The 27,226-nt window shown below is 55.9% G+C and overlaps 1 protein-coding gene across 2 annotated transcripts; it reads left to right on the plus strand.

The window, feature by feature from the left end:
• Positions 1–919: 919 nt before the first annotated feature.
• On the plus strand, positions 920–26,944 carry AXIN2 (axin 2). 2 transcript variants are annotated; one of them, XM_040989398.1, is made up of 10 exons: positions 927–1,810; positions 10,375–10,515; positions 17,766–17,868; positions 20,038–20,178; positions 20,282–20,805; positions 21,057–21,251; positions 21,555–21,785; positions 22,266–22,361; positions 23,380–23,547; positions 26,772–26,944. In XM_040989398.1, exons 1-10 carry the CDS (start codon positions 996–998, stop codon positions 26,896–26,898), a joined length of 2,541 nt encoding a protein of 846 aa, XP_040845332.1. In that variant the 5' UTR covers positions 927–995; the 3' UTR covers positions 26,899–26,944. The 2 variants fall into 2 exon arrangements, with proteins under 2 accessions (XP_040845333.1, XP_040845332.1); XM_040989399.1 differs by lacking the exon at positions 21,057–21,251 and having other exon boundaries at positions 920–1,810.
• The last annotated feature ends 282 nt before the right edge of the window (positions 26,945–27,226 follow it).

Genomic DNA, 27,226 nt, shown 5'->3' on the forward strand with positions numbered 1-27,226 from the left:
GGGGAGGAGGGTCCCCAGGTTTCTAGGCGCTCTCGCAAAGTTTGAAGATCAGAGTCTTCGGCTTGAACTCGTTCGTTTCTGATGGGGGGTGTGGGTGCAGGGGGAGCGGAGAAGACCGAGGTGTAGGCTGAGCCAGAGGAGGGCGCGTGCAAGAAATATTTACATTTGGGTTGGGATCAGGGATGGGCGTGCGCGCTGCATCTGGAAGTCCGGGAGCCTAGTGCGCCCATGCTGGGCGGGTTCCCTGTGGGGCGAGGACCTGCTGAATTTTTAAGGAGTGGGAAGGTGGAAGCTCGGAGGGAGGGGGCTGTGAGAGGTGGGGGTGGGGAATAGGAACCAGATGCCGGGAGAAGGGCGCGTCGGCGCTCCAGTTATCTGCGCCGAGCCGAGTGGGGGAAATTTGCCGAAATTGGTTTCACCTGCACGCAGCCCAGCTGCTGGAGCGCGCCTCCTTCGAGTTGGTGCTTTGAAGGTGGGGGAGGGGAGGTGCGCAAGCGTATGTTTTTGGGGGTGTGTGTGGAAGATTGTACCTTACACCTTGCCGTCAATCCCCTCCAAAACTCTACCCCCCTTGACCCCCCCACCCCGCCTTGCTGCCATCTCCCTTCCCCGCCCCTTCCCCCTCCCCTGAAAAGTGCGCTAGGAGCTCAGATTTCCGCGTCTGATACTTCAGAGGAGCGCCTTGCAGATAGCTGGCTGGCTGGATTTGAATCTGAGGAGTTGAAAAGCCTGTTTACTCTCTTGCTTTGATGTTGGGTAGATCTGGTTTTGATTAGATCAATACCCTTTTCTCTCTCCCCACCTCCCCCTTCCTTTTCTTCCAGAGAGGAGACACAGATGAGCCCCTGCTGACTTGAGAGAGAGAGAGAGAGAGAGAGAGAGAGAGAGAGAGAGAGAGAGAGGCAGAGGCAGACAGACACTACACTGCCAATTGCTGAGAAGAACTGGAAGAAGCAGAAAGAATCCCCAACTCCTGGTGAGCAGCGCGCCCCACCATGAGCAGTGCTGTGCTGGTGAGCCGCCTCCCGGACCCCAGCAGCAGCTTCCGGGAGGATGCCCCGCGGCCCCCCGTGCCAGGAGAAGAAGGGGAGACTCCACCGTGCCAGCTTGGGGTGGGCAAGGGCCGCGTCACCAAGCCCATGCCCGTGTCCTCTAATGCCAGGCGGAATGAAGACGGGCTGGGAGAGCCCGAGGGGCGGGCGTCCCCCGACTCCCCCCTGACCAGGTGGACCAAGTCCTTGCACTGCTTGTTGGGTGATCAGGACGGAGCGTACCTCTTTCGGACTTTCCTGGAGAGGGAGAAATGCGTGGATACCTTGGACTTCTGGTTTGCCTGCAATGGGTTCAGGCAGATGGACCTCAAGGATACCAAAACCCTGCGGGTGGCCAAAGCCATCTACAAGAGGTACATCGAGAACAACAGCGTCGTGTCCAAGCAGCTGAGGCCCGCCACCAAGACCTACATCCGAGACGGCATCAAGAAGCAGCAGATCGACTCCGTCATGTTTGACCAGGCACAGACGGAGATCCAGTCGGTGATGGAGGGCAACGCCTACCAGGTCTTCCTGACTTCGGACATCTACCTGGAATACGTGAGGAGTGGCGGGGAGAATCCCGCCTGCCTGAGCCACGGGGGCCTGGGCAGCCTCAAGGTCCTGTGTGGCTACCTGCCCACCCTGAATGAAGAGGAGGAGTGGACTTGTGCCGACTTCAAGTGCAAACTGCCCCCCACCGTGGTCGGCTTGTCCAGCAAAACTCTGAGGGCTACAGCCAGCGTGAGGTCCACGGAGACGGCTGACAGCGGATACAGGTAAGGGAGGGGACAGGGCCCAGGGAGGGCGGGGCATGCAGACCTTACAGATGGACGGGCCAGTGGACACAAGTGCTGCGGAGGCTGTTAACGGCCAGCACCGCTGCCCTTGGACCCTTTGATCTTGCTTTTTGTTGTCTGGTGGGGGGGGGAGGGGAGGATGCTCTCACTATGGACTGACGACCTGCCGTGTTCCAGGGCTAACTTCAAACAGTGACAACAAGCAGTATTCATTAATGAGGGTTACTTATTATCCTGAGCTAGCCTCTTAGAGGTGGGGCGGGGGGGGGAAGGGAGGGAGGAAGAGAGAGAGAGAGAGATTGAGAAAGAGAGAGGGGACAGCAGCTTTTGATGTCCCTGAGTCACCAGATGCTGTAAGCACCAGATGGGCAGGGGGCATTCCCCCGCGTGTCTCTGGAGAGTGAGCTGAATGTGGTTAGGGAGGTGGCTGGCTAGGCTGTGGCCGAGGCACCAGGCTAGCCCTTCGCGGGGGTCAGCGGGCCCTTTTGAACTTGTGCGTCCAGATAAGAGTCAGCCGTGGGTTGCTTAGCAGTTGAGCTGGTGGTTTCTCTCTGTGTGTGGACTTATTCCAGCTGGGGTAGGTCTGCCCATGCACACATCCAGGTTTTTGGGGGTCTGACCCCAGTCCAGTGTCTCTGCTGTGGCTCGGTGCTGACGGAGAAGGGAGAAAGTAGCCTGGCCGGCAGTACCGGGGCCCCGGGGAACTTTGACTTGTTGAGGCTGCACAGAGAGACGGTTCTTGAAAGGCTGGCCCAGTCTTCGGACTGCGCACCCTTGGGAGCAGCTTCAGACCTACTGAGTGAGTGAGTGAGCGTGCCCCCTCCCTGCTTCCCCTACTTCCCAGCGTTGGCTGGTGAATGGGCCTCTTTTAAGTGGAGGTGGTTTCTGGTGAGGGGCGGGGTTGCTGTCTCTGTGGCTGGTCTCAGATCATACAGTCCTCCAGGACTCTGCAGGTCCCTAGGTTAGGGACTGGAGATGGTACCTGGCAGCTGCGCCTGAAGAGTTCCCAGTTTGGGGGGGCGTGGCTCGCGGTATGCAGCCTCTGGAGGGGGGCAGCTCTAGTGGGGGGGGGGGTTATTTTGCTGATCCTGCATGCCTGGGGGTAGCCGGGTCTGAGCCTGGCAGGCCAGGGTTTGGAGAGCCGCTTCTGCTGTGGAATAGAAGACGCCACCAGGGAGCGCTCTCAGAGTTGCGGGAGCCACTTTTCCCCACACTCCTCACCTAAACAGATCCCCAGCTGGCTCTGGGGAGGATGGTGGCAGGGACCGGTGTGCACGACTCTGCGGCTTGTGGATCCTCCTCATCGTGGGGGCCAATTCTGAGTCTGGCCCCTGCGGCAGGGCAGTCCCTGGCTGGGCACCTGCCTCTACTGCCCAGCCCCGGAGTGGCCTTGGCATCCTTGCCCTGGGCTTGGCAGCCACAGTGGAGTACTTAATGCCTGCGGTGAGGCTGCTTCTCCCTGGGCCTTGTGAAGGGGCCAGATCCCAGAGGTGTCACCTTTGTAAATAGCATGGTGTGTGGTTTTGGAGAAGGCTGCTGTCCCGGTGGGTGGGCAGTAGAGACCTGGCCTGGGCTTTGCATCCTGGAGGCAAAGATCCTTGGGAGAGGGGAGGTAGGGTGCTGTCAATTGTGGGTGTCATGGATTCGTGACTGACAGCTGCCAGTATCTTGAGAGCTTCTGCAAGTAGGCTTGGGCATGCTTTGGTCTGCTGCGTCAAAATGAAGCATTTTACCTGGACCACACATCTTGTCATCATCAAAGAGGGTTCCGAGTAAATTGCAATGATACGATTGCATTTGAACGCGCAGGATACGCAAGGGTAATGGGAGATGTTACAAGTCTCCCGGAGACCCCAGCCTCAGCCTTGTCCACGCCCACTGCCTGCCAGTCTGTGAAATGGGCGGGTGCCTTCGGTTCCACCGACAACACGGGGCTGCTCTTAGGCTTAAAACAACCACTACGGGAGTCCTTTGTCCAGGGAAATGTTTTGAACACCCATGAGGTGTTGTAATTAGTCTAATTAATAACAACGATAATTGCCTAGGGAGAAAGGGCAGCCAGGGTAGATGTGGCTTTCGAATGAAGGCTGGGCTCCATCCTATTGCTCATGGCAAGGGTTCAGGATGTCCTCCCCCTTCCCATCTGACTGTACCCCATTCTGCCTTTCCAGTCATTTCCCTGGGTGGTGGGGAATGGCTTCAGTTGAAGCTCACGCCTCCTCTCCTCCGCATGCTCACCCCACCTACCCGAGGGTCCGCGGGTTACTTAAAGGCACTGAGATCCCCTCCGTCTGTGAAGGAGGCGCCCTGGCAGCTAGGTGCCCGCCAGCCTTCCCCACCCCGTGTTTACCTTGGGCACGCCAAGCAACCTCTTTCGCTCACACAACCTGTGTTTGTACTCCCCATTTGGGTGTCTGGGAGAGGCAGGGCAGGATTGTGGTGCTTGTGTGAGTGGTGCGTGGGAGGGCCGGAGCTTCTCATGGCCGCTATAGAGAGCTCCCCGAAAGGGCACGTGGCACGTCACCCCTGTGCGCACGGCGCTCAGGCGAACAGCAGCCAGGCACGCGCACAGCAGCCAAGCGCGGGGGGAGGCAGATGCCTTGGGCAGGTAGCAAGGGTTCAGGCCCCCAAGTGCCTCATTTATTTCCAGAAGAGTCTGGGGCCAGGTGCAGAGAGCACTGCCCGGGTCCCTACCACCCTGCCCTCTAACCACTACCCCAAAGGGCGGTTGTGTTCTGCCCTGGCCTCACTTGAAATGAGCTGGGGCCTAGCAGATGGATGGATGTGCTGGTTTCGAGCACTCCCTGTTGCTTGAAAGAACTCGCTGACGAGGCCCGTTTTTGTGCGAAGCCCTTGGAATCATGCTTGGCTTCAGTCATCAAAGAAAATGATGCCATAGGAAAGATATGCGGGCAGCAGGAGTCGGCCGCGAGAGGATGGGCGCCCGGGAGGGCACAATGTTGCCAGGTACCCAGGGAGAGCTGCCCAAATGCATAAGGCTCACTCCCCGCCTCCTTCCTGACCTTGCTGTCCTAGCCCCTCGCTGAGACCCCCCCCCCCACACACACACCTTGATCTGGCCTGCAGAATGCTTGCGGCTGAGGGTGTGACCTTGTGGGCGAGGTTACAAGAGCATGCGCCCCAGCAGCCGCCAGTATTTGATTCAAGTTGCATCGAGGAGAGACCTAGACAGACCTGCCCCGCCCAGAGCTGCCTCTGTGGGGCTCCTCCCGGCAGATGGCCTTAGCTCTGCAGGCGCCCATGGAGAGCCAGCGACTGCAGCCTTGCGCGGAGCTAGAAGAGGGAGGCCGGCTAGCAGCAGAGTTCCTTCCCCCTCGAAGTCCCAGGGGCCTCTGCCACCTGACGGCTGAGCGCTGCGTGTGGACGCTGCAGCGCATGCGTGCCCGCCCAGCGTGCAGCGGCGCATCTGGGTGCAATTACTGCAGCATGGTCGGGTTTTGTCCCCCACCCCCCTGGGCCAACCCCCTCTTTTTTCTTTTGAGTAATCACAAGAAAACAGCTCTAATGCCTTTTCCTGAACTGACGTGGTGCCTTTGACAAGAGTTCTGGGTTCTGAAACATTGACTTTTCCCTCTAATGCCTTTTCCCTCATCCCTGCCTCCTTCCTCTGCCCACTTCTGTTAGAAATACAGGAAAAATCCAAGGAGCGGATCGGAATTAAGTGGAGCCGAGTTCAGCCTGGCTTCTGCCCCGCTTAATTGCTGGCCACACAGTGGCCCTCTTGGGCCAGTGAAGGGAGAGCAGGCTGTTTGAGGACCCACGTGTGGGTGAGGCAGCAGGTGTAAAGCCGTGTGGGCACACGAGGGTTTGACTCGGGTGTCTTGCTGGACAGGAAGGCATGTCCATTGAATCATCCTCCCCCCACCTCGCCCTGCATCCCTTGGCTGCAGCCCAACTCACCGCTCAAGACACAGTCGGCCTGTTGCTAGCAACAGGATAGCAAGACACACGAGGGATAGACATATCTAACCTTGGCTTACACCCCTTTGAAAACGCGTCAGCCACCATTTGATGGCCGCGTGGTCTTCGAGGAGATTCCCCAAGGTCCCAGCTCGGGGCACATGCCACTGGCCACTTAGCATGTTGGAGACATAACTGGGAGCAGGACAGGACCAGGGGCTCCCAGTGTGCTTGGAAGGGACACGGGGGCGGACAGGGCACGCTGTCGGATGATGCTGGTCGGAGACGCACTCCAGTCACAGCTCCCATCAAGACTCCCAAGGACTTTGGCAGGCGAGCTTGGGGTCCTGGAGTTTTACTGTTATCTCCCCGAGTCACAGGGCCGCACTGCACTTACCCGGCCATGTCCCACGTGATCTGCCCTCCCACCCCCACCCCCTCCCTCATTCAGGTAGGCTGGCCAGCCCTTAAGCTAGCCCCCTCCCCAGAGGGGCCAGAACACACTTGCTGTCGGTTTCTGACATGGGAGGGGACATGTCACTTTGAGGCAGTGGCCTCACCCGTGTACCCAGGCCACTCTCTGAGCTGCCTCTCCCAACTCCATCAGGAAGCCCATTTGTTCTGCCTCCAGTGGGGACAACGGGCTGGGAGGCGCCCCCTCTGTGAGTTCCCCATGATCAAGCAGGAGGCTGTCTCTCCCAGTTTCACCCGCTTTCCTCTCCTTCCCTGCTCCGGAACAGACAGGGGCCTGTGCTTGGCAGCCCCACCCCTACAGCTCTGGTGTTGGGGAACTCCAGACTGGGGACACAGGGGCGAGAAGTGGGGCATGGCAGATCTTGACCATCCTCATTGAATTGTCACCCCCAAATGTCCTGGGAGCTGGTGAGACTTGCTGCTCTGGATAGAAGAGGGCCTGAAGGGCCCACCTGGCGAGAGTATCCACTCCTGGCTGGCACCTGCTGGTCCTTTTCCTGCCTAAGCCAGGTCTCCAGGGCAAACATAGCAGAGGAGGGGGAGCAGATCGCAGCTGCTGTGCAGCTCCTCCAGCTGTGTCTCCCTTAGTTGGGGTGAGGGTCAGGTGGGGGCAGCCTCTGCTCGGGGCTCCATGGCCTGCATGGGTGACGGTGAGGATTAAGGTTAGCAGGTAACCCAACTGGACATTTCTAGGGTGTCAGCCCTGCTCCCAGTCATGCTTGTCCCCCTTGAGGGAGGTCGTGTGTCCTGTGGTACTTGGGGACAGCATTGCTCAGCTGTGTCTAGGGGTGAGTTTATTTCCAAGGTTCCTTCTGGCTCAAAAATGTCATTCATCTCACGAGACCCTCATAGCTAATTGTGGCAGCTCTCCCCCAACCCCGGTTCTGCCCGCTTCCTGCCACCCTCTCCTACCTTCCTGGTGTCTGCCAGGAGACTTGTAGATTGCTTCCTCCTGGCCCTTCTGGGCCGATCTGACAGACTCCAGGCGTGTGCTGCACACCTGCCTTTTCTCCGGCAGGCTGGCTTCCTCCCCGCCTAGCCTGCGGGCCACTCCTTACCACTGGTGCTTGCTCCGGTGCTGGGGCGGGGACGGAGGGGGCAGCTGGCCCCTTGAATTCCTGCGCCTCCATCATGGTGCACCTTGTGCCAAGAGGGCTGTCCTTCCCTTCCCTCCTTAGGAACACCTATCCTGGGTCGCACACACCCTGTCAGTCATTTTGAAGGACTCTTTGTAAGGCTGGCCTGTGTGTGAGGAGGCAAAAGGAGGTTGAGTGTGGAGTAGACAAGTCAGGTTCAAGCCCACCGATGCCACCTGCACCATCCTGGGCTGACTGCTGTGCCAGGAGCCCCCAAGGGCCACATCTGTGAAATGGACACAGCACTGTGTTCCTTCCTCCCCGCCCTCCACCAGGACGAGATGACCAGGGCCTCCCTCACAATGACACCCTGCCCCACATGTTGTGGTGGCAACTGGGTGCCAGGAGCCTGAGAGCCTTAGGCTGCCAACAGTGCTGGTCACCTGGTGGTCACATGGTAGCTCAGGATGCCTGTCACCTGCCAACCCCAAGGCAATCTTTTTTTTTTTTTAAAGGCTTATTTATTTTTATTGGAAAGTCAGATATATACAGAGAGGAATCCATTGATTCACTCCCTAAGCTACCGCAATGACTGGAGCTGAGCCAATTTGAAGCCAGGAGTCCAGAGCCTTTTCCGGGGTCTCCCACACGGGTACATGGTCCCAAGGCTTTGGGCCATTCTCAACCACTTTCCCAGGCCACAAGCAGGGAGTTGGATGGGAAGCGGGGCTACTGGGATAGAACTGGGGCCCATATGAGATCCTGGTATGTGCAAGATGAGGACTTAAGCCACTAGGCTACCACACCAGTCCCTTTTTAAAAAAAATTATTTTTTATGATGTTTACACAGTTCAGAAGGATGTATGTCCATGTGGACCACTGATCAGAGTCAGAAGGAATAGGAATAGGGGAAAAGTGGATGAGATCATTGTTTGCCATTTTCTTTTGCCTGCATCTGAGAGAAGGGAGGGGGGAGAATAAGAGAGGACCACTTCAGCAATCCAACCACATCAGTACTGACGAAGGTAGCTCATCTCAGGGTCCCTGATGTGGAACATGTTGCCAGGGTACTGCTTAAGTGGTTTCGATAGTTCTGAGGTGATATTGATCTCATAGCTCCAAGGCTGAGGAGATCCCTCTAAGATCCACTGGCTGTCATAGTCCACTTTAAAGTCTACATTCACCCAGACACTTGCTGTCAAAACTCGGCTTTGAGAGTTGTTCAGTTTGTTCTGCCCTCCATCCTCTGCCATGATACTAGACGCCCATGTACCCCATGTGCATCTGGGCATGCCGTCCACTGCACCAGCTTCAGCAACTGAGGAAAGCCCAGTTCAGACGCATGCACTCCATGGTCAGACCACAGATCCTGGGATTTTTCCTCATGCTTGGTGTTTTGAGTCTAGTCATTGAGTTGGGGGGTTGGTCCTCAAGGAATACCTCACCACGGGTGACCCCAGAGCTGACTCCTGTGTGTGCCAGCCAGTGCAGGATCCAGCTTAATCACCTTAGTCAGCCAAAATACACTGGTGGTTGCACTTGCCGGGTCAGTTATCAACCTAGCTCCATCTCATATGCAAGCCAATGGATGCTGTGACCCAGGGTGACCCCAATGGATGCTGTGACCCAGGGCGACCCCAATGGATGCTGTGGCCCAAGATGATACCAGCAGGAACTGCAGTCTAGTTGGAGCAACCCCAGTAATCCCCACCAGGCCTGTCCCCAGCCTTGGCTCCTGCGCATGCCAGTATATACAGCAGACTGGTCCAGTTGGTCCCACATCCCATTCAGTCCTTGTGCGTGAACACTAATACTAATGGGTATTGGAGCCTAGCTCAATCCAACTGACCCTACTATCCAGCCCACCCTTATGCTGGTAGGTGCTACCGCTTGTCCAACCAGGCCCGCCTCCAGCCCTGGTTCTTATGCTCACTGGTGGGAGCTGCAGCCCATCAGAGGGGTGCCCACCGTTTCCCCACTAGGCACACTCCCCGGTGGTTCTGTGGTCTAGCCTGATAGGAATTTCCCCCAGTCCTGGCACTTGCCAGCTGATGCTGTGCCAAAGCCCAAGCAGCCCAAGGCTGTCTTTATAGATCAACTGCTGTGACCTCAAAGCTTATGCTGTGTTGTCCCAGCCGTGCCCTTCTCTCATGCTTTTACTGCTTGTAGTAGATTTGGTGGGCCCAGGGACTTGTTTGGTGAGGGCTCCTGCAACTTGGGGCTCTAGCAGATTGCAGAGGGGTCCCCTGATCCCTTGCCCCCTTTCCACTCCCTAAATCCCTCACTGGTGACACAAGAGGAATGTGACCCAGCAGGAGGCAAGCACATTGGTGGTTCAAGTGGAGGAGATCAAGAGAGTAAAATGGGGACCCAAAGGCCACAGAGACCAAGGGCCAGAGGAGGGGGCCTGGCCTGCCTTTGAAGCAGCTGTGCTTGCTGTTTGAGTCCTGCTGCCCTGAGCCACACCCATGGCAAGGAAGCCCTGGACTGTGGACACTGTGGGAGGAAAGATGGAGGGGCAGCACAGGGGAAGCTCAGCTCACAGGTGGAGTGCGAGTTTGCTGTCCCGTCTGTCCCCTCACCATGGGCCCAGGGTCACTGTGGGAAGGCTGCAGAAGGCCTCTCTGGCCGAGGCTGACAGATCCCAGACAGGAAGTGTGGGTGCTTCAGATGTGTGGGGACCCTGGATGTATGGGGACAGACCTGGGGTGGAAAGGGATGACAGGAAAAAGGCAGCACCTCTTCTGCCTTTCCCTTCCTCCCCACTTCACTCCCAGACCTTAGTCATGCCCCTGTCTCCCTGAGTTAGGATGGGCAGGCGCCCCCCCACACTTCCTGGCTACCTTGGGCACAGTCTGCCCTATAGCGGGCCTGTCTTGTCCCCTGGGTGAATCAGTCACTCAGCAGGCCTGACTCTTGCAGCCGCTGCCTTCTTGGCCAGGTGAACAGCTGGCCCTAGGCAGCAGGTTGGCGCTGGCGTTTGCAGCAGCATGGTGAGATGGCTGGGTTGTCCTGGGGTCTCTTGGCCTCCTGGACAGCAGTCACATGCCTGTTCTTGCTCTTCTCTCAAAGGTCCTTCAAGAGGAACGATCCTGTTAATCCCTATCACGTAGGCTCTGGTTACGTCTTTGCACCAGCCACCAGTGCCAATGACAGCGAGATCTCGAGTGACGCTCTGACTGACGACTCCATGTCCATGACGGACAGCAGTGTGTGAGTATCTGGCAACCCCTCCATGGGTGTGGTCAGTAACACGAATTGGGCTGGGCTGGGCGGAATCGTCAGCTGTGCCTATCTGGTCTTGCCAGTCTCGTGTGTGTGTGTGTGTGTGTGTGTGTGTGTGTGTACCTTCCTGCAGTGGGAAGGCAGTATGGATGGTAGTGGCATGGTGTTGGTTAAGGTGGGTGACATGGGTAGGCTCTGGGTGATGTTGGAAGAAGTGTCTGATGCCTTAACAGAAGAAAACCAAAGTATAGTCGAAAGTCAGAATATTTAGTGATGGCTGGAGTTTAAAAACAAACAAACAAAAAACCAAATCTACTTGTCCCCACTAGTCTTGAAAACAGGTGCCCTGTCTGCCTAAGAGGTGCGTGACAGCATGGCCTTAAAAGAGCTGTGTTCAGGTACCCGTTGTGTTGGGGGGCAGGGGAAGGCCTTGAAGGTGGGGATCGGCAGGTTGGAGATCTCTGACAGTCCCTGGTGTGTAGTGTTTGTCGTGGAGGTGGTTAAGTGGCCATGATTCCATTCAGCAGGTGTGTGCAGAGGGCTGGCCCTGGGGCAGATACTGGAGATTCTGGGTAGGGGCTCTCTTTAAAGTGAAGTTTGATCTTGGATCCTTAGCAAGATGGCTTTGGATGACCTTGATTTTGTTTTACAGTAAGCCAGGTCAGTGCTCTGAGGGGCTCAGCAGATCATGGGGTGAGGGCAGGCTTTGAACTTGGGGCCATAGAAGTCAAGCTATGATGATCTCTGCAGAGAGAACATAGTGATGGGTCTCAGAGTCTTGTATCTCATGAGAGAGAGTGTGTGTGTATGTGTATGTGTGTGTGTGTGTACCCATGCACACATGTTCCTGTGTGGAGTGCTGTTGGACTAGGTAACCCCATCTCCTGCCGATCCCCGATGTGTCGATTCGAGAGGCCCCCAGGGAGCTGGGGCATGGGTGAAGTTCCTCCATGGCTTCTTGCCCCACACCCAGTTGAGAATCATGATTCCAGAAATGGACTCCAAGGCTTTTCAGCAAGTGCTTTGGAGTCAGACTTGTGACTGCTGAAGGAACAAGTTTGAAAGGCAAGTCGGTGGAGCCGTGCCCACTCTGGCATACTTATTTAGAGCTGGTTCCTAAAACTAGACCATCTATCCTGCCAGTTTGTTTGCAGCTCTGCCTTCCATTGGCCAAGGTTCTGTTGGTTGGTTGTGGCATGGGACCAACTCAGGGTTTGTTTGAGACTCTTACTATTGATTTCCCTGGTGGCTTTCATTTTGTTACCTTGAATTCCCTCGCCAGCAAAGGCCGAGAGATCCTTCAGGTGTCATTCTGATAAAAACATGGCGTTTTGCCATTCGGGAAAGCTGAGTAAGGGTACGCCACCTTTTTTTAACGAAGTTTGAGACGTGGAGGAATTCACAGAGGTGAGTTTTTCCGTACTGACCAAACTGTCCTTTGATGGGTGTCATTCTTAAAATAGGTTTTATTCCAAATTAGTGTCAAGATCTGATTTTACGCGACGATGTCGTAATTACAGCGTGGGCTCTGTGGCTGCTTAGGGTCGTCTGGGCTTATACCTAACGCTCCCTATTGAAACACTTTCCCCCACTTGGTCGTGCTGCCTGCTGGCATCTGTTAACCGTCTGTGTGCCTGCAAGCAGGCTCACGCTACCTCAGCCTTTAGTACTTGGTGGATTACCTGGGAATCTTCGTGTTATGTGAAAACTTAAGAGTCAAGTTGGAGTTGAATGAAGGCATTGAGTGACTCGCCTAAGTCAAATATAGCTTCCTTAAGACTGTAAGGCTTCTGTTTAGGTTTCTTCGAGACTATTTTTGGCTGGCTTCCTGGCCCTTGGCCACATTTCAGTCCCCTTCATTGAGGTGTTATTCTGGGTACATGATGAGATAACTTGGGTGTAGTCCCTGTGGCTTGTTTGTTTGATCCCCGCCGGACCCAATCAGAAAGATAGGCAGTTCCTGGTGACTGAGAGGTAGGGCTGAGGTCCAGTGCTGCTGGAGCTGTTCATGGCAGAGCAGATGCCAGGCACAGGCCAGATGGTGGGGGTCCTGCCCTGCGCCCCCTGTGGCACAGACGTTCTCAACATAGGATGTACTGACTGCAGCTGTGGCTCGTGAGAGCTGTGTGACACTTTGGGGTTCTTGCACTCTTACTAGCAGTGATCAGACTGCTTAAAAACAGCAACAACAGCATTGGTTAGGTGAGGGAGGAGCTATGTTCTAAGTTCTCCTTTCCAGCCTTCCCAGAGCGGGCGGGGATGGGGAGTGCTGTTTCGATTTCATTTCGAGGTGACTTTAAAGCTTTTATTCCTGCCCCTTTAAGTAAAGCACAGTGTGGATGCCATCCCAGCCAGTCACCTGTTCCGGATGAGCAAGGGATGAGCCTCGGGGCTGGCAGGGCACATCCTCACCCGGGCACACAGGCCATCCCTTTGGGCCCCTTGGTGGCAGAAGCTCCAGCTGTCGCGAGTCCCTCCTACAGTGTGGCCACTTTGCAAACCAAGAGACCAAGAGAAAGCACCTATGACGTGAGACCTGGAGGCTTGCAGTGTTGATGCCAATCTTGGCAGCACCCTTGGGTGGCTTGACGCTTTCTCACACCTAGATGATGGGTTGGTAGTGCAGCTGTCACAGCCAGACCCACCTGGGCATGTTTGGGGATGGGGGGGTTGTGTTTGGCCTCAGTACCAGCTCTCCTTCTTGGGGAGCTGTTTAAGTGCTTCTACCCTAGGTGGGGACCAAAAGGGTTTCTACAAGTGACAGCCTGTCGCACAGGGGCTGGTCTGTGCCGAGAGGTTCCCAGGAGTTGCAGGCTGCCATTGGGTGCCAGGGATCCCATGGGACGCAGGGGGAAGGGGACTGTGGGGTATTATGAGGTGCCGGCTGATCAGCCCTGGGGGTATGTGAGCTTCCGGGTGTGGCACAGTCACCCCAGATTCCCATGGCCGGGATTAGACCCCTTCCCCAGAGTTCTGCCAACTGTGGGCTTTGTGCAGATGCGAGCGCCAGGCGAGGAGCAGAGTGTGTGGGGGATGAAAAGCAGGGCTGAATCGCTTTCAGCCCATTGTTCATCAGGGGAAGCTTAGAGGGATGAGAGGGGAGCAGGCCCCTTTGAAATTGCCCTGAACAAGTGAATAGCAGGGCCCCAAAAAGCATGAAAAGGGCCCTGGCCAGCACAATGGGCAGCATGGGCTGCGAGGGGCTGGGGAGTGCTGCTGGCTGCCCTGCTGGGAGTGGGGAAAGGAGGGGTATTGGGGGTGGTCATGGGCGGGCACAACGGACTCCAGAAGGTTGGAGTTCATTAGACCACATGCCCAAGGAAGCGGTCATGTCATTTGCCACCAAACGCATCAAGTCCTGGGGACCTTTGTGAGTGGTCTGGGTGGCATGCGGGGCAGGAGCTGGGCCTGCACTTGTTCCTTCAGAGCAGATGAGGCAGGGGTTTTCTAGAGAAATCTCTGCCCTCTCCCCAAGTCCACTGCCGGTGTCTGGTTTCCCATTAAGTTAGAAGCCCCGTTAAGGGTGGCTCCTCCCTCTGCCTCTGAGAAGGCAGCTTTACAAGCTGAAGCCTGCTTGCTTGGAAGAAATGCCTTTTTTAAAAACTTTTTTTCCTTCCTTTGGAAAGTTGACTGCCAGACTCCCAGGAAAATCCTAAGAGCATCCATGCTTTCCAGTAGTGTGGGCCAAAGGGGCTTGGGGTGAGGGACCTACCGGCAGCCGCTGCTGCTGTGTGTCCCAGGTCTGTAGACAGGTGGTCCCAGGCGGCCAGTCATGCATGGCCAAGGCCAAGTCGACGCCATGCAGTTGCTCTTCCTGCCGGCAGCACCGTGTTTCTAGGTTGCTTCTGCTCGCGTTCCCGCCGCCCTCCACCAACAGCATGAGCCGGTCCCCTCCTGCTCCATGCAGGGGGTGACACCAGTCCCCTTATTTATTTATTTTTATTTCCTTCTATCTTATTTATGGGGGTTGACTTTGGTCCCCAGGGACTGCATCCAAATGAACTTCAAATGCTACCTCCGCTTACAAACCGAGCGTTTGATGTTGGCCGTGATCAGAGGCTGCCTCGGAGTGGCTGCCAGATGAAGGTGCGAGTGGCCGCGTGCGCGTTGCATGCCAGTCTGCTCTTTCAAAGCCGCCGGAAAACGACATTCGGGTTAGGTCGGGGCCGGCGCAGTCAAAAGGCTAAGTTAATTGGCTCGGCTTAAATGGCAGCTAAGTGGAGTCCGCACTTCAAACTCGGTGCTCCCCCAGAAACAGCTGGGCCCGGCAGTGGGCTCGTTAGCTAAAAATGTTTATAATTAAAGACGACTGTGGAGAGACCAAAAACTCTGGCGCTCTTCAGCCCACGGTTTTGAACAGCCAGGAACCTGTTTCCAGGGCCTGAAGGAAAGAGAGCAGAGAGGCCTCAATTTAGAATGAGAAGGCTGTTTGCAAAGACGACTCTTGGCTTGGGGTGTGTGTAGGGGTGAAAGCCACATTTCCTCCAAGGTCCCCTATTGAGCCTCGGCAACTGCGGTCTCTTTTTCCCTGATCACAAGTGGCTTGCCCACAGGGGGATCCTTAGCTTGCCCTGGCGTGGGTGGCCTTGAGTGTGTGTGTGTGTAGTAGTAGTGGGGAAAGCATGCTTAGGAAATTGTTTCTCCAGCCTTCTAGCTGGCAGGGACCAGCCGCCGCAGGGACCGGCTGCCGCTACGCCCCTCTCCACCCCCACTCCCATTCTGTTTTCCACTTGCCACCTTCCATGGAGCAATCAGGAGCCATATAAAAGCCTTAAAAGGGGAGTGCATGGCAAGCCCGGAGACTCTGAAAGTTTATGGCACCTGTTAGTGTGGTCGAGTCCACGGGCTGGTGCTGGCCTTCTGCCTGCCAACATTGTCACGAGGAGGCTGAGGCAGAGGAGGGTGGTCAGGAGGGAGGGGGCAGGATGTGTCTGGCAGCCCTGGGTAGCAGGAGTCAGTTAAAGCAACAGGAGACCCACTTTTGAGGACCCCCTGACCACTCCCTTCACTCCACAGAGGATTCTGGGTCAAAGATAGGAATGTTCTCTTTCTCTATGCCTTGGAAACCACCTGCTGGGCCCTGTAACCTGTGAGTGCTAGTAGAGGGTTGGGGGGGGGGGGCACACTTTCTCTGACTTTCCTACTTGTCCGTACAGAATGTTGAAGGATGGGTTGCTTAGAGCTTAGGAAATGGTTCCCTGCCTCCCACCCCCCAGGTCCAGCCCACTGGGAATCCTGGCTTCTAACCTTGGTTGAGAAACATCCTAAGGTGAGGACCCGTTTGTGGGTCATGGAGTTAGGGACCCCTGCTCGGAGCTCCGGCAGCAGCAGGGTTAGGACCCTGGATCTCATCACTGAGTTGACGGACATTCTTGATCATCTGTAGCATTTCATCCATTGAGGCTCCTGTGAGAAGGTCAGTTGCCTTATGCTGGTTGACCCACTCGTACGTGGCAGCTGGTTGCTGGTCAGGCCAGGCTTGCTCTCCTGGGAGACTGGTTTTCTTACCTCTGTTAACTTGTATGAGGGAACACAGAGCTTTGGTAAATGAGTTTCAGGTGGCACGGTAAGTTGCCAGGAACCTTATTTCCCACTTGGTCCTCCAGGGCCCATCAGAAGTCATACCCCAGGAAGTAGGAGGCTGGTAGGTTCTTAGGGCGCTGGACAGGCTACTCACCCCTGTGCCTCATGTCTGCTCCCTTAACTTTCGCTGGGGCAAGACCCTCACTGGGAAGTTCTTGCTTTAGCTGTCAGTCTTGGCTAACATGGATCTGCCACAATCCCCAGAGTCCCCTCCTTGGCCAGTAGCCTTTTCTTTCCTGACTTAGGTCAACAGATGTCCAGAAAATACAGCCATGGAGAACTTTAGGCTGTTACAGGTGAGAAGCTCAAGCCAGCCAGTTATTCCTGGCTGCTTCTCAGGCCATTTTTAGGCATTGCTCATTTTCACCCATTGCTAATCAGCCAAAGATGTTTTTCTTCCCTTTCCACCTCATAATGAAGAGAACACCAGGGAAAAACAAATAGCCAAACACCTCATTTCAATATTTACAGCCTCAAAGAGTGATTCATTATGCAAATGTTTGAACCTGTAGGCTTTTGAAAGGAAATCCACCAATGGGAAAAGCTGCCCCTTTGACCGTCTGATGGGTTTCAAGAATCAGAATTGTTTTTTAAAAAGTCAGCAATTGCAGGTCACGTTTTTCAGTGCACCTGCGGTACTGTGGGAACTTTGTTTAGTTCTTCCATTTGACATTTTATTTGTTAATATGGTGAGAGGCTTGCGGGGGCATATTTCCTCCAGGTCAAAAAATGACTCAAAAAGTACCTGTTGGTTTCCCCCTCCGTTTAAAATTGGAACTTTCCCATCCCTAACAAGTACCCCCCCCCATGATGTGGTGGTACTTACCACCTTCCAACGGGTTCTACATTCCGCTCCATTCCATTCAAATATAAACATCCTAGGGGCAACTGTTTAACTTTTTGAACCATCTTGTCTGCTGCTGCCTTGCCCAATGCAAGGTCAAATGCAAATGTTTTGGTGACTTATTAGCATACTGCACAGTAGGAGCTTTTCTCTTTCTGCCTGTGTTGGTCATGCATCGTCTTTGAGAATTTTTTGTTCGAGGGTGTGGGTTTTAGAAACGGAGTCAAAAGGAGGAGCCAGATTTGAGGGAATCAATTGCGAGGGTGACTCTTGGAGAACGGTGCACACCTGCCCTAGTGCCTGGTTTGGGCTTTTGAGGGTTTGAATTGGTGTCCCTGTAGTCTTTGTCCAGTATTTTCTGTAAGAGACTGGTTTCCCCATGGTTGTATACAATAGTGGTAACAAACTGTTGGGAGCATTGAAAGGGACTAAGAACCTGCTTCTGCTTAGGGCACCTGTCGGACAGGATAGCCCTCTACTCTGCCTGCGCTGGCTGGATTATAACCAAGTTCTCAGACAACAGCCCCAGAGAGGGACTTCCCAAGCTCTTTCCAGGGCAGTGGGTCTTGCCATCTGAGATGAAGCCAAGTTTCCAGAGATGATTGACGGGCAGGAATTAAAGTTGGTCCGGCAGCGTGAACTGAATGGATCCTTCCCCGGGGGGAACACTGAGGTATCTGGAGATGTGGGGTGCGCTGCCGTGAAAGGCCACGGCCCTATCTGTTGGCGGGCTCACGGGGTGGCATGTGTGAGTCAGCCCACGTGCTAGAAGCAGCCATGTGAGCCTGTGGATTTTCTTCCTTTTCCTTAGAGATGGGATCCCTCCTTATCGCATGGGGAGTAAGAAACAGCTCCAGAGAGAAATGCATCGCAGCGTGAAGGCCAATGGCCAAGTGTCTCTACCTCATTTCCCGGTGAGTGTGGGGATGGGGCTTGGGCTGCTGTCTCTCCTCTGAGTCCTGAAGGAAAAGGGTGGGGCGCAGGGTGCCGTAGGAACCCTGCTCACGTCAGTGCCCAGGGAGCAGGAGGCGAAGAACTGCGTCATAGTAACACAGGATTCTCCAGCACGTGTTGTTGAGCAGTGATGTGGTTATGAGATTCAAGAAGTTTGAAAAGTTCCCTCTCAGGAATCAAGCAACGATCCAGGCTTTGTTAGATTCCCACTGGAATGGACGCTGAAGGTTGGGGTCTGGTCTGTCAGCTTCTGTGTCCACAGACTAGAGCACTGCCTGATGTGTACATGGTTGAACAAACGCGCTTAGGGGGAGCTTCTGTCCTCTCTGGAGAGAGAGCAACCACTTCTGGTCTTGATGGTGTGACTCAGTCATTCCAGCATGCGTTGATTTACCCGATCATTTCATTTCTCCTCGGGACCTCAGGAGGCCTGGAAGGCAGCTGCCCCATCTTGTCTGGTTCCGGCCAGAACGAGGCTTAGTACTTGCTGTTTGGGTGGTGCCTGACAGGTGGCACACAACACGGGTATCTGGCAGTGAGGCTGGCACCAGCAGCTTCTTCCTGTGGTGGAGGGCTGCTCTGGGGTGTCGCCTGCTTCCTCCTTTCACAAAATCAGCCACCCTGGCCGCATTCTGGACTGTGCTTCTGACCTGGCTGCCAGGGTGTTCTTGCCAGTTGGGGAAGGGAAACGAGTGCCCAGCCCACAGCAGGTGTATCTGTTGAATCTTCCTACCAACTTCTGGTTACATTGCAGAAAGTTCATGTGAAACTCCCAAGCCCGTGTTGCATGATGTTCAAGGTGTAGCTCTTCCCTCTCACCAAGGGCAGACTTACCCTGTCTTCAAATCAGCATGATCACACTGTGGCTTATTTATTGTTATTTATTTATTTTTTGAGAGGGGCCTTCAGCCTTGCCACTCCCCCAGACAACAGTAGTGATGGCTAGCTCATTTTTTTGATGGTGGTGGTGATGGCCTATGTGCCAACAAAGGAAAGTTGCATCTCCCAAGCTTGTAAATTGCATAATTTTGCCTTGGAGTGTGCACGCGGTTGCTTTTCTCCATCGGACAGTGGTCGGATGGGACTTCTCAGACCCCACCTGAGAGGGGGGCCACCTGCCCCGTGTTGGGCAAGGCCTCTCTGTACCCTCTCCCGGGTTCTGTAGCTAAGCAAGGCCATCCCCACCCCGCCGGCTAGGGGCCATGCAAGTTGGCTTTCTGTCCACCCCACCCCGCGGGAAAGGGCAAAGCAAGAGAGAGGTGAGGAGAGAGGGGGGGAAGGCCGAATGGCTGGGAGAGGTGGGGGGGAGAGTGAGATGACAGGAAAAGGCCCGGGAGCTGGGAGGCGGAGGCGGGGGTGCTGTCCCTGCCGGCTTTTGGCAGGCGTGCCCCGTGCCTTTTTATATTCTGCACCGGCTGTGGAGATGTTCCCTTTTCCCTTGATAGATCAGCTTCAGGCAGCCAAGCTCAGCAGTGGTCTGCTACTAGCCTGCAGCAGCTTCCTTCATTTTCTGTACAAAGAGATGGGGAGGAGGGGAGGAGAGAAGCGAGGGAGGCCGGGACCGTGTTGAGACAACAGCACCTCAGAGGTGCGCAGTGTGCGGCCGGGAAATGAATTACCGCTGCTCTGATCCGGCCGGTCGACTTCTTCTGCTTTTTTTTTTTTCCCCCTTCTTCTCCTCCCTCCCACCTCCTTTCCAATCTTATTTTCTTTAATTTTCAACTCCCTTTCTGTTTAGACACTACTTTTTATTCCTTGAGTTGATCTCGCTCCCCTCCCCATCTCACAGGGCTGCCGCCTTTTTTTTTTTTTTTTTTTTGATGTTTGACAACAGTCTTTGAAGATTTTCTACTTCAGAGTAGCTACTGATGGGCTGGTTGTACTACAGAGAGAACAAGCAGGGCTTCTCGGAGTGCGACCAACTGCTCCTGCCCTAGGCGAGCGCTGGTGGGGACCATGGCTCTCCATGAGGCCGTGGCGCCGGCGCATAAAAATCCCGAGCAGCCCCAGCTGCCTTGCCATCCGCTCTCCACGCCAACAGGGGCCAGGCCAGCTGTGGCTGAGCCGGTATGGCTGCCCGGCCGGCCTGCTAAGCGACCCTGGTCCCTTTCTTCCCCTGCATCCCGCAGAGAACCCACCGCCTGCCCAAGGAGATGACCCCCGTGGAACCCGCCGCCTTCGCAGCCGAGCTCATCTCGAGGCTGGAGAAGCTGAAGCTGGAGCTGGAGAGCCGCCATAGCCTGGAGGAGCGGCTGCAGCAGATCCGCGAGGTACGCCCGGGGGGAACGGGACCACCTCCGCTCCACCGCGCTGCGCACCTGTGCCTGCTGGCACACCCACATGCCACGTCCCGTCTGCTTCCTTCCCTTCCAGGATGAAGAGAAGGAGGCGTCCGAGCTAGCCCTGAACTCGCGGGAAGGTGTGCCAGCACAACATGCCCTGTCCTTGCTGCCCTCTGGCAGCTACGAGGAGGACCCCCAGACGATCCTGGACGACCACCTGTCCAGGGTGCTCAAGACCCCCGGCTGCCAGTCTCCCGGCGTGGGCCGCTCCAGCCCACGCTCCCGCTCCCCTGATCACCACCACCATCACCATCACCAGCCGTACCACCCCCTGCTCCCGCCAGGAGGCAAGCTGCCCCCCTCCGCCACTGCCGCTGCTGCAACCCTGGCCTGTCCACTGCCCGGCGGCAAGGGCTTTGTGACCAAGCAAACCACAAAACACGTCCACCACCACTACATCCACCACCACAGCGGCCCCAAGACCAAGGAGGAGATTGAGGCTGAGGCCACACAGAGAGTGCGCTGCTTCTGCCCCGGGAGCCCTGAGTATTACTGCTACCCCAAGGGCAGGGGCCACCCCAAGGCTCCGGAGCCCATGCCCGGGGAACAGTTAGGGTAAGTGCTGGGCAGACTGCAGTGTTCCACGTGGGGCTTTTCTCCCAGCCAGAGTCCTGGGTGGGTGTGAGGTAGGGTCCAGGGTCACAGGCATTGAGCGAAGAGGGCAGTCGGGTGGTCACGGTGAAGTGGGCTGGAAGGAGCAGGTGCATGGGTCTTTTGCGGTCACTGCCCCTTGCAGACCTGGTGGTCCCATCCAAGGAGTCATGGAGTTTTAATGGAGGTCGGGTGTGGCTCTTGGTTTCCCACAGTGGCAGCAGAGGCAGTACCTTGCCCAGACGAAGCGGGAAAGGCACGGAGCCCGGCCTGGCCCTGCCGGCCAGGGAAGGAGGGGCCCCCGGTGGAGCTGGGACCCTGCAGCTTCCGGGGGAGGAAGGAGACAGGTCGCAGGATGTGTGGCAGTGGATGCTGGAGAGCGAACGCCAGAGCAAGCCCAAGCCTCATAGGTAAACACCACGCCCAGGGTCACGGGCCCTCGGTGCCAGGGTATTGTGGGGATGGCTATTTTTGCAGTCCACTGAAAACAAGTGTGAATGCTTGCTCCTGCCATCTTAATATTAAACACTAGACTGGGCAGACCACAAAAATGTCATGTTTTGGCAACCACTCCCATTCTTGTATGGTAGAGTTATTTTTTCTTTTCCCTCTCTCAGAGCAGACTAGACAAGTTTCTACTGAAGTCACATTTTCCAATTTTTTTCTAACCCAATCCCTTTCTTTCTGCTTTCTCTCCCTTCATCCCTGTTCAGTGCCCAAAGCACAAAAAAGGCTTCTCCCTTGGAGTCTGCCCGAGGGTCCCCAGGTGAACGAATCAGCCGGCACCATCTGTGGGGGAGCGGTGGGCATCCCCGCACCACCCCCCGTGCCCACCCCTTCACCCAAGACCCTGCGATGCCGCCCCTGCCTCCACCCAATACTCTGGCACAGCTAGAAGAGGCCTGCCGTAGGCTGGCTGAGGTGTCGAAGCCCCCAAAGCAGCGGTGAGTGGAGGGGGAGGTCAGGCAGAGGTTGGGATGGGGGTGGAGGAGGAGGAGGAGGAGGACCTGGGTCTCAGCTTCTGGTCGACCTTTGCAGCCTCTAGAGACAGGTCTCTTTAGTGAAGTTGATTGTGTCAGACTTGAACCAGGGTTTAGGAGAATGCACTTGAGTAATTCCTTACAAAACATCTGGATCACTGAAGGCTGCTTTAGCTGAACTCGGAAGAAGCCCCAACTAGTAGAACCAGGCTGTGGGTGTCTGGGTTCCCTGGGGGCCCTCCAGAGCTGTCTCCAGGGTATCTTCTGGGCGTTCTCCAGCCACAACTACCACATGGCCTTGGCTGGATCTCCATGGATGTGGAGGTTGGGTTTGTTTGTCTTCTGGAGGCCAAAGAGAGTCCCTACTTTGTCTGCTCTTGTCCCGTGACCGTGACCCTGAGGATGGCTACACCTCTAAGGCCCTGACCCTGTCTGTGTCCTCAGGTGCTGTGTGACCAACCAGCAGAGGGACAGGAACCACTCAGCTGCGGGTCAGGCAGGAGCCACATCCTTCTCCAGCACAAGCCTGGCTCCGGAAGAGTGAGTGTTTTTACCTGCCTGCTGTCGCTGAGCTCCACCAAGTGGGTTGTGTTTCAGGCTGTTTGCTACCCAGAGATCTTTGATAGCTGACAAAATCCCCTCAATTTTGTCACCAGCAGTAAGGGACAGGAAGTGCAGGCAGGTGCCCCCAGCAAGGATCATGGAAAACCCATGGGTGCTGAGAAGGGCATCACTGGCCACAGAAAGTCAAGAGCTGGAGCGTGAAGGTGCCAGCCAGTGTGGGAAAGGGACCCCCCGCCCCCCGTTCCACCCAGACAGTTGTCCCTGTAAGCCCTGTGCTTCGGCCATGGCAGAAGTTGCGAGCAGCACCAGCCCTGAGTTTTTGCTTGGAGAAGACTGTCTTCTCCAAATGGGCCATAAGTCTTTTTGTTACATTCTTGTCGGTGGACTGAAAAGTCTGATCCAGCTTAGCAATAGGATGGAGAGTTTACAAAGAGATCTGCCACAGAGATCTCAGATGAAAGATTCCTTAGCCTCCCTGTCCTGAGCAAGCCACCCTCCTGAGCCCTTTTATTGGCTTAATTGGTTGACTTCAAGTCTACCAGCTGTCCAGCGCAGCAGAGTCTTAAGCCACTCTCCCAAAAGTACAGAATAAATGGAGAAGTAGATAGGGCCAGGTGCTAACTCCCATTTGCTGCGTTTGTCCTGCCACCTTGGCGGCTGGGCTTCAGGCATCCTGGGGGAGGTCCCCTATGCTGGGCTTGCTTTGCTGGCATTCCCTGCTGCAGGTGCACGCCCGTAGTCCCTCCTTGGTGAGCACCCCATTTGCACTGCCCAGAAAGAGGCTGCTGCATACCCCCAAGGGGTGGCAGAGAAGGAGGTGACAGCAGCTCATACAGCCACAAGGGACACAGCTCTCCCTGCCCGTGCCCAGAGCTGTCCTATGGCTCCTGGCTCCAACCCCGGGACCGGCAACTAGGAACGCGCGTGCCTGTTTGCGTGTAGACACACATCTGCTTTAAAATGCTGAGTTTGTGGTGTTCTATCTTATTTTCAGTCACAAAGAGCCAAAGAAGCCGGCAGGCGTCCACGCCCTCCAGGCCAGTGAGTTGGTCGTCACTTACTTTTTCTGTGGAGAAGAGATTCCATACCGGAGGATGCTGAAGGCGCAGAGTTTGACATTGGGCCACTTCAAAGAGCAGCTCAGCAAAAAGGGAAATTATAGGTAAGAGTCCTGTGGCTTTTGCCTGCTCTGGAGTCTGCTCAGAACCAAAAGCTGCAGCCCGGTGAATCTGGGAGGTGCTGGAGGGTGGGGTGGGGGCACTTCAGAAGCACAGGGCAGCGGGGGCTGGTTTGGTTCCTTCTCATTTCCCCTCACCATCACTGCTAACAGCAACACTTGCAGCAGCCGCAGCCACCAGAGGGAGGCTGCCCTCTGGTTCTCCTGGGATCTGGTGGGGCCTTGTCTGCCAGGTGGACCAGGCTCAGCACACTCTCAGGGCTGCGGTTGGCCATGTCAAGTGAGAGCTGGCTTGTGGGACGTCTTGCAGAAGGTCTGCCTGAATTCGAGGGATGGCGGGCATTGGCAGGAGGGACTGAGTGGCAGGAAGGACCTGAAGGCATCCTAGATTGGGTCTTGGGGAAACCCCCACACCCAAGGCTCAGGGGAGGGTCAGGAAATGGTGGCAGTGTCTTGAGCCCTCCTGCCCTGTACTTTGTGGGTCTTTGGAGACTGGGTTGTTGTTTGCCCATAAGAAAGCCAGGGCTGCATGGGTGAGTGTGTAATGGGGCGTGGCCACTCTTACCCCCCACCACCACCTGAGCTTCCCTCACTGCCTTTTCTTCCCTGGTGGGGCTTTGGGGAGGCAGCTAGGCCCCTTGACTTCCTTTGGCCATCAGCAGAATGCAGGTGCAGAGGCTTCTGGAGTGGAGGAGGACGAAGGCCACATCCGTGCTGTTGGATGTTCCCTTTTCTCTTCGTGAAGGCAGGTGGCCACCCTAGCTGAGATCATGTAGAGTCCTGCCTGTGCCTTCTCCGGGCAGCATCCCGAGGGACACGGGCACCCAGCCTGGTCCACACCAAGAAGCAGCAGCACTTTGTGCTTCCTGTTGGACTCTGCAGGATCACGGTTGGTGTCCATCAGCTGTCAGCCAGTGCCACCACCAGCAGAGGGTTGTATGTGGAGAACCAGCCTGTGGGCTGGACTCTGAGACCTTTCCCCTCCAGAGCAGGCGGATCTCAGAGCATGTGCCTTTCCTGGGAGACTGTGCGGAGATGGGGCAGGTGTCCTGTGGGTGATGGAGCGGCATGGGGGACAGGCAGCTTTGAAAAGTTATCAAAGGAGTGGCAAGCAGGTCTGGCAGTGCCTACTGCTGCAATCACCACCACCACCCTCAATTTTGAAAAGACTTAAGATGAAGCTATTGACACCAGAGTGGCCCAGTGGCCCTCCAGGGGTTTATTTTGATGTCAGCTATACCTGGGCTGGACTTTGTGTGGGACTGCAGGTGACCTGCACGGGGGGAAGAGCCGTGGGCTGCCGAGCAGGGGCCGCGGGAAGGTGCCCCGCTCAGCCTCTCTGGCCACATCTGGCTCTGATTCTTTCCGTTTTTCTTTTTTCTTTTTTTCCTAAGGCACATTTAATAAGCCTGACTTTGAAGCCCTGGCCTCCCGTTTAACGCACAAAGACTTGCACAAATGGTTGACTCTCAAATTCTTTCCTGATTGGATCAGGCTGTGGGAAGGCCTTTCTAGCTGCCTTATCTCTGCTCAGTGCCCCCCCCCGCCCCCGGGGGACGGGAGCAGGATGGACAGGGTGCCATGTTAACCTTCTGAACAGAACTAGCATCTCAGTCTGTACGTGCATCCACCCCCCTTGACCCCCATCCCCCACCAAAAAAGTCCAGCAAGGTGGAGGTGGTGGAGCGGGGGACCTGGCCTGCATTGAGCAGTCTCACTGTGGCAGGGCTTCAAGAAGCAAACAGTCGCTCCAGACGTGCCAGACGCTATTGGTGCCAGATGTCGGAAGAAAGCAGAGTTTGCCACATAAAGCATGTTGCCATGGAGAAAAATGAGGGCGCCACATGGCATTTGAAGTCCGGGGGTGGGATAGAGGAGAGTGCTGCCCCTGCCCCCCTGAAAAGAACTCGCAGTCCTGTCACAGGGCACCCCGAGAGCCCAGCTCAGGTGACCCCCTGGTGGTCAGAGCCCCCAGAAGTCCAGGGTGTGATAAAGGGTGGTGCTGGGATTGGAACCCCCTCTCTGGAAGTGACCCCTTGCCTGGCCCCAAGGCCCCAGGGCCCTTTCCTCTTTCCTCACTGTCTGCTCTTGGGGTCCCCACCCCTCCAGGAATTTGGAATCTTTTCACCATGACCCATCAGAAGCAGGTGGTTGTTGGACCGTAGTCAGTCCGCGTGCCACCTTACCTCCTGTGAGAGGTTGCAACTTACCTTCCTTCAGGAAGAAAGACATTGTGCCCCAATGAGGTGACCCTTTGTTGTTAAAGAGGAAAGACAAAGACAAAAGCCAACCACAAACCTTAAGACTTAGTTACAGGTTTTAAAAGCTGTCCCCTTTCCCCAGGGACTGCCGCCACCACCTCCTCCGCCTTGGGGGCGTGACCTTTAGGGGCTGGAAGTGGCCACTTGCAGGGGTGAGCTTCATGCATCAGAGGGGCCTCCCTGGCTGTTGACTGGGAAGGAAGAGACCCCTGGCTGGCTCTCCTTGTAAGGGCCTGGGGTGGCCCTGGGTGTTTCTGAGTGTCTTTTGAGAGAGGTCAGTCATTTGCATCAGTACAATTAAATAGTCCTAGAGGACAGAATGGGGTCAAAGGAATCTTTAATCAGCAGGTGCAACAGAAAAGCCCTGAGCAGATGACACTGGAAGGCTTGAACCTCTACTCGGCCGCCAGTGTCATGAGGCAGGCCTGTCTCCTGCCTGGCAGTACCAGGCACCAGTCGCAGGTACTGGCACTTGAGCGTGGGAAGGACAAGAGGCCTGGGGTCTGTCTTCTGCAGACTTTGCAGGTTGGGGTTCTGTGGGTTGTGAATTCAGGCACCTTGAAACTTAGCTGAGTCCAGGATCAGTGGAGGGTCAGCCCCACCCCAGGCTGCCATTGGAAATGCAGTGCCGTCGTCTTGTCTTACCCACAACCCCACTTGCCCGGAGAAAATCCCAGAGGGCAACTTCTCTGCTTCCTGCAGTGTGTCTGCCTGAGACCAGCAGCACAAGTTCTATGCCGGGCCTTTCGCTGAACCCGGAGGGCTTGCAGGTGGGAGACCCGGAGCACACCGCTTCCCAGAGGGCCCCTATAGGGCAGCTGCGGTCACCATATGAAGTCACAGTTTCTGATACACCTGCAGATTCTGAGCGTTGATGCATTTCTCTTTTAAGACGACATAGAGAAAGTCCAAGCACACCTAAAAAGGTCTCCTGGTTTGCCTTTCAAGGTATTACTTCAAAAAAGCAAGTGACGAGTTTGCCTGCGGAGCGGTTTTCGAGGAGGTCTGGGATGACGAGACGGTGCTCCCCATGTACGAAGGCAGGATCCTGGGCAAGGTGGAGAGGATCGACTGAGCCCGTGGGCTGCGGCCCCGGCCAGCCCTGCAGCCCCAGCTCCTGCAAGCTGAGCCCCGGCCAGCCCTGCAGCCCCAGCTCCTGCAAGCTGAGCCCCGGCCAGCCCTGCAGCCCCAGCTCCTGCAAGCTGAGCCCCGGCCAGCCCTGCAGCCCCAGCTCCTGCAAGCTGCCCACGACATGAGCTGCGGCCCTAGAACAACCTGGAAGGAAAACACAGAGCCTAGGAAGGCGTTGGCCGTGGGCGCCTTCGGGAGGGCGGGGCAGGCTGGTGGTGAGGATTCATGCACTGGGTCCTGAGAGAAGAAAAGCCTGAACTATTTATTAAAAC

The sequence above is a fragment of the Ochotona curzoniae genome, unplaced genomic scaffold (assembly GCF_017591425.1).
Source record: "Ochotona curzoniae isolate NIBS_2020 unplaced genomic scaffold, NIBS_Ocur_1.0 contig_523, whole genome shotgun sequence".
Classification (NCBI taxonomy): Eukaryota; Metazoa; Chordata; class Mammalia; order Lagomorpha; family Ochotonidae; genus Ochotona; species Ochotona curzoniae.

Coding starts and splice junctions, on each gene's coding strand:
- AXIN2 (XM_040989398.1), top strand. CDS start 996: ATGAGCAGTGCTGTGCTGGTGAGCCGCCTCCCGGACCCCAGCAGCAGC. Junction 20,806..21,056: donor ATGCCCGGGGAACAGTTAGG/GTAAGTGCTGGG, acceptor GGTTTCCCACAG/TGGCAGCAGAGGCAGTACCT. Junction 23,548..26,771: donor AGCAAAAAGGGAAATTATAG/GTAAGAGTCCTG, acceptor TTGCCTTTCAAG/GTATTACTTCAAAAAAGCAA.